At 40.7% G+C, this 9,940-nt stretch overlaps 1 protein-coding gene across 2 annotated transcripts in view; it reads right to left on the bottom strand.

Annotated features, from left to right (window-relative positions):
* DPYSL3 (dihydropyrimidinase-like 3) overlaps nt 1-9,940 on the bottom strand; it is a 173,916-nt gene that overhangs the window by 163,140 nt on the left and 836 nt on the right. The window contains exon 2 of one of the 2 annotated variants that reach the window (XM_006893732.1): nt 518-530. The exons of the other annotated variant lie outside the window; for it this stretch is intronic. Within the exon in view, the coding sequence (XP_006893794.1) occupies nt 518-530 (13 nt within the window). The remainder of the gene's footprint in view (nt 1-517; nt 531-9,940) is intronic. 2 annotated transcript variants of the gene reach the window in all.

Genomic DNA, 9,940 nt, shown 5'->3' with positions numbered 1-9,940 from the left:
AGGTTTGAATTTGCTCTTCAGTTCCTTGAGCTTAAGAAATGCTGAAAGAGTTCGGCCCTTTTGATTTTCCAACTCTAGCTCCTCACACATTTCATTGTAGTATTTTGCTTTGTCATTCCGTGCTGCCTTTTGGAATCTTCTGTTCAGCTCTTTATACATACATATATACATATACACACATATACACATAAATACACACACACTCATAAACGCCCATATTGTTGGCTTGGGTTTGTGACATCTAGTCAGAACTGACTCAGAGATAACCCTCCAGCAGTTTCCAGAAGCTATAAGCATCACATAAAGGTACTGCCCATTTTTCTCTCATGGAAAGCAACTCTTGGATTCAAACTGAGTGCCTTTGGGTTGGCAATCCAACTCCTTACTAGTAGGTTACCCGATCTCCCTAAAAGTTCCACTGAATCAGCAGACCTACAAGTGGGTTTTCAGTGCCGTAAATTGCACAGGATGAGACTTCCCATTATTCTCCTTTGGAGCAGCTGAGCAGCTGATGGACTGAAACATCATGCCTTCAGATTGGTAGCACAGCTATATTACATACACATATACGAGGAGCCAGTCTTTGGGAAGAAAATCATGCCAAGAAAGGTGGTGTATCAGAGAAAGTGAGGAAGACTCTAAACAAGATGTGCTGATGCAGTGACTATAACACAGGATCCGAGCATATCAGAGATCATGAGGCTGAAACAGGAGTGGGCAAAGTTTAATCCTGTTGTTCACAGACTTGCTATGAGTTGTAGTCAACTGCAGGGCAACTGACAGCATCAGCATGTACACATGGGTATTTATGTTATCATTGTTGTTATCTACAGCAGCGTCAGAGTGACTAACAGTGACCCTCGAGCAGATTTTCAGAGGAAGTAAATATCAAGGAAGGGGACTGCTCATCATTCCCTCTCAGAGCAGCCAGTGGATTTGAACTCTATGTCTTTGGATTGGCAGCATAACTCCTTACCATTTAGCCACCAGGGAGATATATATATATATATACTAGCCGCTTTTGAATCAATTCTGACTCACGGTGGCTCCATGTTCATCAAAGTAGAACTGTGCTTCATAAGACTTTCAGGACCTCACCTTTTATTGAAGCAGTTCTCAAAACTCTTCGTGGAGGTGGCCCTTAGTTAACTCAAAGCTCTAAACTTAAGTTGCAACTGTTTTAGATGTTTGTACGACATACAATATTAAAACCAAAATAATTTTGGGTAGACGTCAATAATAAAAAGTGTATGAGCCGTTGCCATAGTGACCATCTTGTCTAGTCCCTTCATTTCAGAAAGGAGGAACTGAAGGCACAGAGGGAGAGGTGGCCTGCCCAAGTTGCACAGCCAATTAACGACTGGGTCTCTAAACCAAGACTGCTGATGATCTATCCAGTTGTCTTCATGCTTCCTACCTCATTATTCTTTGGTAAAGTAGAACTTTTTTAAAAAATTATTATCTGTGAGTCCACGTTACAAGTTCAGATCTATTGTAACATTACATTTTCCTGAAAATGAAATTTAAAAATCTTTTCATGCTTAAATGGACCTTCTGCCCTGGCTAGAAAATGAAGCCTTTGCATCCAGTCACAGGTTGCATTCTCCTCGTTTCAATTTCCGATTCCTGGGATGCGTTATCCAGTCTCAGAGGAAGGGCATTTGCAGGGATAATGCGTGGAGGAAATGAATCAGTACAGAGAGAATCAGCCATAGGGATCTCTGACAGCAAAGCACTGCAGACAGAGTGCTGGCTGTCTTAAGCATTACTTACACGAGCCATCAGCAAAACCCTGTCTCCAGGGACCATTACTTTGAGGGAACACTGCCAATCGCAGCATTACTTAGAGGGCATGTCGTTTTTATGTTCCTCAAGTACTTACTGTTAAATTAGACCAAAGTTCTGGAAGGTTCCAAACACTGCCAAGCAGGGGAAGACTACCCAGTGGGCAAAAGAAGCATGAATAGTTTTACTATTCATGTTTACTAACGTGTAGTGGTGTTCATATTGTGCTTTCTTTGTTCACTGTGTACTCATTCCATGTCAGAGGCTATAAATCTGAGTTGGCTTTGATTCTGTAAGAAGGTTTCATGGGGGCTGGTGGGTGAGAAAGAGAGAGAGGGAGGGAGGGAGGGAGGGAGGGAGGGAGGAAGGAAAAGAGAGGGAGGGGGAGAGAGAGAGAGAGATGCCAGGCACGCTTAGAAGTAGAATCTCTTTTGTGGTGGGGAAAAAATGTGAAATTCTTTACAAGAGAGTAGTAAGTAAGCACATATAAACCCATGCTTTCCTTGCTTATTGAGTAAACTGACTCTGCAGCCATGCTTGTTGTTGCCATTAAGTGCAGCTAACTTGACTACAACTCATAGTGACCCTATGAATAATGGATCTAACCTTGCCGTACCTGTGTCATCCTCATATCCTCATCATCTCTGACAGGCTTGGGCCCACTGTGACAATCTCTGTGTTAATCCATCTCGTTGAAGATCTTCCCGTCTTTTGCTGACCCTCCACCCTTCTAAGACTGATGTCCTTTTCCATGAACTGACCTCTCTGAACAACATGCCCAAAGTATGTCAGATGAAGTTTCACTGTCCTTGCCTCTAATGAGCAACCTGGCTGCATTTTTCCAAGGCATGCGTGCTAGTTCTTTTGGCCGTCCTTGAACATTCAGCACTCTTTTCCAGTTCCACAATTCAAAGGCATTACTTCTTCTTCTATCATCCTTATGCATTATTCCAATTTCTGATGACTAGCAAGTGATTAAAAAACCATGGTTTGAGTCAGGTTCACCTTAGTATTCAAACTAATATCTTGGCTCTGCCACACTATGGAGAAGTTCCTAACAACAGACTTTCCCAATGCATTATGTTTGCTGTTGTTTTTGGTGTTTTGTTTTGTGTTTTATTTCATCACTGCTGGTACCAAGGATGCTGAAAGTGAATCCAAGCAAGATTAAGTCACTGAACATTTCTGTCTCTTCTCTATCATAATCTTGCTTACTGACCTGGTGATGAGGATTTTTGTTTTCTTGACGTTAAGATGTAACTCATACCGAAACTGTAGTCTTTGATATTCCGTAGGAAGAATTCCAAGTCCTCCTCACTTTCAGCAAGCAAGATTGTGTCATCTGTATAATGTAGGTTGGCGAAGATTCCATGTTTCGGTACAGAACAGACTCTCAACTTTGCATATTTTGCTGGCTTAGGTACAAACATTAGTTTGGCTTTATGAAATTAATTTGCATATGGATTCTTTTGATTACTGAGGCCTTGATAAACCCATACTTCTATTTCCAGCTGTCTTGCCTCGTTCAAGGTAAGGAGAACTTCAATTTCTCTGATTTATCTGGAAAACATTTTAGCTCAGGACAAAGAAGGCTAAAGACGAGTCATAAAGTTGTGAAGATCCCATCTCGTTGGTTCCAAATTCTCTCCCAATAATTAGAACTTCTGCTGAAGTCACAAGTTATATAAAAGTGGCCCAGGTGGGAGGCAGAGAAGAGAAGAATATGACCACAGGAACCAAACTCAAGGTTATCAATGGACCTACACTATAATCAACTGTGGTGATCTTTATATGCACTGGACAAAAATTCTGTGTGCATAGAAAGTTACATGGGAAAAAAAGGAGGTGGTTTGTTTGGGGTTATTTTTTAGTTAAAACTGCTTTTCTTTAGTGTCAAAGATTTTACATTTTTAAAAAAAATTATAAACAAAACGTGTGAAAGAATTAAAGATATTTGTGGTGATAGTATCTATCAGGAGAAAAGATACAGCCAAAGAGGGAAGATGAGGTCAGCCAAAGAGAGGAAGACCTTGAACAAGACTAAATGACTCAGTGACTATCACAATGTCTTGAGCAGGACAGAGATCATGAGAATGGCACAGGATAGGGCAAGGTTCAGATCTGTTGTTCTTTGGGTTGCTATATGAGCTGTGGTTGATTTGATCACACCTAACAACAATGACAATAAAATCAGGAGAAAAGTGAGTTGTGGTGTGGTGTATTAATACAAGTTTAGTAGTTTGTATCCAACAGCTTTTGCACACAAGAAGAAAGGCGCTTCCTCCTGTAAAGATTTATAGACTCAAAACCCAATGTGTGGTTATTGGTAGTTGCCATTAAGTCAAGTACTACTCATAGTGATCCTATGAACAGCAGACCTGAACCCTGTCCTTTCCAATCATCATCTCTGTCCTCATCATCTCTGATACTTTAGAACCCATTGCTAAAGTCACTGTATCAATCCATCTCCTTAGGAGTTTTCTTCCTTTTCAGTGACCCTCCATTTTGCCAAGCATGACATCCCTTTCCAAGGAATAGCCTCATCTAGCTACATGTCCAAAGCATGAAAGATGAAACTTTGCCATCTTTGCCTCCAAGAAGTACTCTGACTATACTTTTTCCAAGACATACCTGTTTGTTCTTTCAGCAGCCCAAGGGATACTCAGTACTCTTCTCTAGCACCACAACTCAAAGGCAAACAATTCTTCCTCTGTTATCCCCATCCTTTTTCCAGCTCTCCTATGCTAGCTGTTGATGGCCTGAGTTGTTGATATTGCTTTTGTTGTTAGGAGTCATCAAGTCCACTACTACTCAGAGCTACTCTATGAGTAACAGGTCTAAACTTTGCTCTCTTTTGCAAATCTATCCTTAGGATCCTATCCTCATGATTTCTGATGTATTCGAGTCTGTTGTTAAAGTCACTGGGCCAATTCATGTTGAGGGTCTTCCACTCTTTCTCTGACCCTCCACCTTTCCCAGTATTATGTCTTTTTCCAAGTATTGGTCCCTCCTGAAAACATGCCGAAGTATGTGCGACCAGGTTTCACCATTCTTCCCTCTAAGAGAATCTTGGTTTGAATGCCCCTCAAGACAGATACGTTTGAAAAGGACAAATATACCACCATATAATACCACTGCTATAAAACAGAATTGACATGGGGGTTGGGGGAAACTTAGAAAAGAGAGGATAAATAATGAACACTGCCGTGGAACAGATGACAGAAAGCATGATTTAAAAGGAATATATGATTAGGCATTATTTGTATGATAACAGTCCAGACCAAAGGTGGGTGACTTTTAATCCGCGGCCCTTGGGCCTGTCTTTCATTAGTTTTGTTCAGACATTCCTCTAGGTCGTATAGCCCTGGTGTACAAGTTGCCGTATTGCGATCACTTTTGGTTGCTGTGAGGCTGAACGCTGTGACACTGATGTGTCAAATGCGTTAATGTTTGGCTACCCAATGCGGACTGAGAGTGGGGTGGAGCTCCCCGATTAAAACAAGCTTGGAAGGAGGAGCGGCATCCAATTCCATAATAGCTTGCCTCCGGAAACCCTATGAACCTGGAGGGAGGATGAAAGGCACCCAAGTGTGAGAACTCTCCTTCATAGGGTCGCTATGAGTCGATGGCACTTAACAACAACAACAACAGTCCAGAATAAAAGGTACATAGCAAAATACATGGGGAGGGGGAAAGGGAGGATGAATGAATTTTGAATGAATGATTTTTTTTTTAAAGAGTGAACTGGGAGGTGAGTAGAGAGGAAAATTGAAACAATCAATGAATGACAATCCAACTTTTTTGCAAACTTTCATTAAAATCACAATCAAAGAATTTTTAAAAAAGTGTTTGTGGTTTTAACAGTCCATGGGATATTCAATACTTTTCTATAATACTATAATTTAATGGAATTAATTCTACTCAATGTCCAACTTTCCAGACGCATAGGAATTAACTGAAAAGATTTGGTTTAGCAGGTTCTTATGTGAAAATGGTCCCAAAGGTTTTAGTGAGAGGTTTTTTCCTAGAGACAATAATAAGACACATATACTGAATTATTAGGTGTATTCTTGTACTACAGAAGTATGTTCTATATGAATCAAGGAAATTAATTAGCCTAATGCTCTTTACCATGGGAGTGTTCCATTTAGAACCCTGAGTTCTGTTCTGCTCATTGTATTTTTAGGAAGAATATTTCTAAACTAGAGTATGATTTTTAAAGAAAACCAGAATGTTAATGTACTCATACAAGGAGGGCTGTTGAATCTAGAAATAAATAATAAGAACCAAAAGAGATAATTTCATAAAGAATGAAATAAACATCTTCAAACATATAAACAGAAATTGAACTGGAGAGTATAGAGAATCTATTACCTGCAAGGTATTCTCTATCAGCCCATTTTGTGGATGAGGAAACAGAGATGCAAAAAGTGAGGTCACAGACTCTTGTAAGTCATCAGTGGATTTCAACTCCTAGTGATCTCACAGGACAGAGTAGAACCACCTCCTAGAATTCCCATGTTGTTTGAGTCCACCAGTATCTGCTTGACAGAGAGATGGGCAGTCTTCTCTTAGTGTGATTTGCGGCCTCAGAAACCTGATGGAAAGTTCCTTAGAGTCAGAATCCATTGGAAAGCAGTGAGTTTGAATCTGAGTGTGAATCTTTACAAAAGGAGCCTGGTGGCTCAGTGGTTAAGCACTCAACTGCTAACTGAAAGGAACCTCAGTCAACCAAAAGGCCATAGTTGGAATCCTAAGGAAAAAGATATGGCAGCCTGCTTCCAGAAAGACAGTAGCTGTTGTTGTTGTTATTAGATGCTACTGAGCAGGTTCTGACTCACAGCACCCCTGTGTACAACATCATGAAACATGCCCAGCCTCACTGAGGGTCTTCTTATTTGACTTTCCTCCAGGGATTGACTTCTCCACAGAAAAACCCTGTGGCAGAGGTATAGGGAGAAGAGTGTATTAAAGCACTTGACCTGAGGTACAAACCCAATTAGGCACTAATGCTCTGGAATCACACAATGAGGGACCACCCACCACTGCCAAATTATCACCCCCACCCAATTCCTAGTCCTCCTCAGGGATCAAGCCAAAGGAAGGGCAATTGCCTAAACTATGCCTCTGTCCTGTGGGAAAGTTCTACTCTATCCTATAGAAACACTATGAGTCTGAATTAAATTTAATGTCAATGGGTAAGTCAAATTCATTTATTGCTGTGAATTAGTTATGACTCATAGCAACATTCAATTGATTTCTGAGGCTGTTAATTATAACAAGAAGACCCATCTTTCTCCCTTAGAGCAGCTGGTGGATTCTAACAATCTCCTAGCCTTTTGATGATTGTACCACAAAGTTTTGTCTATGTTTTAATATTTATTGTTGCTGTTATGTGCCGTCGAGTTGGAACCAACTCATAGCTGACCCTCGACCCTCAGTGGTTTTTAAGAGGTTGTAAATCACCTCTGAAAGAGGAGGCTGTACATCTTCTTACCATCTGGCCACTAGAACAACATGTCTTCTTTGCTCCAACAAAGTATTTGATGAGGTTAAACCTCCAACCTTTTAGTTAACAGCCAAACACAAAATATGCCACCAAGACTCCTTAAGTCAAAGGTTATGGTCACATAACCTGATTAGACCCAGTTCTTTCTCAATAGTTCATCTGTAGTTCTGGGAGAGATGTTGGAACTATTTTCCAAGTATTTCCAGTCTCTGTTTCAGATCTGATTGACCCTCAAGTCTTTCAAATTCAGGTCTCCACCTCTCAATTCTTTCAAAGTTTGGCATTGGTCAATGAAACACGAGTGCAAGTCACTTTTTTTTACTTTTGTGTAGAAGATTGAGACTTTAGGTACAACTTGCCAATGACCTAGTGGTAAAGAGCTGTGCTGCCAATTCTAAGGCAAACAGTTCAAATTTACCATCTGCTTCGAGAGGGAAAGATGGGCAGTCTCTTCTCATGCCATTTACAGTCTCCAAAAACACTTTGGAAGGTCAGCTATTATTTGGTTCCAACTCTAGGGCACAGAGCAACAACAACAATCATGGAAGTGTAGAAATGGAGGTTCTAAATAATCTTATTGACCCATGCCAGATAAGTAACATTAGCATGTAATTAACTGTTAACTAAGTCACTGGAAGTTGGGACTATTTGTTATGTGGCATGACTCAGCCTTTCCTGGCAAATACAAAACTCATAGGCCTAAAATCACTAAACTATACTCAGAATAAGGAAACACATTCATTCCTCTATTAGAAGTAGAAGTGGGATTAGAAGAACTAGAACTCAGTACTAAGTATAACTTGAAGAAATTACAGGTAAGTAGATTTAGGCTTAATTAAGAAAAGTTTTAGAGTTGTCCAGTTGTTGTTTCGTGAGTTAATGAGATCCCTGACAGTGGCAATATTTAAGTAGAACAAGATGGTCACTTTTCATTTACATATCAAAAGAAAATTCAGCAAGTTTAATGTATCAAGTATTTATGGAGTATCTAGAATGTGCAAAGAATTCCAGCCAAAGAGAAAGCCAAATGTAGAGTTCCTATACTCAGGGAACTAGTCATCAGGTCCAGAACTAGATAACTCTGTGCTGTCTTCTTGTGGTACATTCAACCAAATTAGAGATAATAACACAGCCTGGATGAAGCTGACAGCAAACTGAACTTACAACCATGTAGCAGGGGAAATCCTGATGATGCTTAGGTTTTAGTATTATTTTTCAATTAGGGGCCAAAAGTACTAGGTTTGCAAAAGGGAAGAAAACAGGAGAATTGCTGGGTTTAAGAGAACATATTTCCTTTCTCTAGTTACTGTTCTTAAATCTTGCAAAGCAGGCATATTATCTGACTTACATCAGGGGTGTTCCAGCAGAGGGAATAGTACTGACTCATAGCAATTGTTACTGACCTTTTCCATCTCTTCATCCACCCTTTAGAGTCAGGAAAGAAACATTTTCATATTGAACAAGTCAGACTTGAAGCCAGGCAATAATCTTTGCATAAGAAATCTCAGTTGAGAAATCAGTCTGTCTCTTCCAAAATATCAGAAGTCCCTAAAAGGGCATGTGAGCAGGGCCTAGAGGAATTCCATGTTCACAGGATAAAGTGAAAATTGCAAACTTAATGAATGATTGCCAAGGACACCAACTTGTTTCCCGACGAGCTCCTTTAAACAGCACTAACCCCACTAAGTACTTTATCCTGATAGAATAAAATAGTTCAGGGCTTTGTGTTGTGTGGGTTTTATTTTTCCTTTTAACTTTCAAAAATTAAACAGTGGAAAGAGGTGTTGTCCTTTCACTGCAATTTAATGGAAAAACAACTAAACTCTGGATAAGCATTAACAGCAATCGCTCTGAGGCAGACATTTCCATTTCAGGTTATTAGTCATAACAGTACTAGTGCAGAATAATATATGAGGGTGAGTTTCACAGCCATTCCCTAGACAAGGGCCACCACATCTGATGACCATTGTTCCCCAACTCCAGAGCATCAGTTTGAACTTCAAATCATCCAACCCTGCCTCAGGCCCTGAATTTCTCCAACTATCTATTTGATTTTTTTTTTCCTTCACAAAATAAATAAATCAGGGTAAGCTGGATTTTCAATGGCTTCCCCTCAGTCAGCTGAGTATGACATGAGTTTCTCTAACATACACAGACAGAAGGACTTGCCTTGGGCACATGCAAGACAAGCAAAGAAAAATGTGGAGAGCGTGCGAGTTTAATGGGCACCCTCACTAGTCTATTTTCAAAAATACAAAGATACTCTTCCAGAGGCAGCTGGATGCAGGCTTTGTGCCAAGCTATCCACACAAATACACGCTTACAAACACAGATGTGAAATGTCGTGCAAGGACAGACGCATAGCCTAGAGATGGCTGTGTAGTCTAATGGCTTCACACCCAAAAGTTTCAGGGACAGAGCTGAGCTTTGAAGAAGATCCTGTGCTTTGGGCCAGCACGATGGACGGCCTCGCTTTCACAGCATCACTTTGCCTCCTGCCCTTGTGACCCAGGTTGAGATTTAATCTAGGGCTAGAAGGGCCAAGACGCTCGCACTGCTGGTTACTCGGCTGGAAGAGAAAGGCTGGAATCCCCGAGCCTCCCAGGCCACCAGGCCAGACACACCCACCCCGAGCGGATGGCTGGG

Source organism: Elephantulus edwardii, unplaced genomic scaffold (assembly GCF_000299155.1).
Source record: "Elephantulus edwardii isolate Elephantulus edwardi_28Jun2011 unplaced genomic scaffold, EleEdw1.0 scaffold00130, whole genome shotgun sequence".
In the NCBI taxonomy this organism is placed as follows: domain Eukaryota; kingdom Metazoa; phylum Chordata; class Mammalia; order Macroscelidea; family Macroscelididae; genus Elephantulus; species Elephantulus edwardii.
The sequence above is the reverse complement of the archived record's forward strand: the minus strand, read 5'-3'. Positions and strand labels throughout refer to the sequence as shown.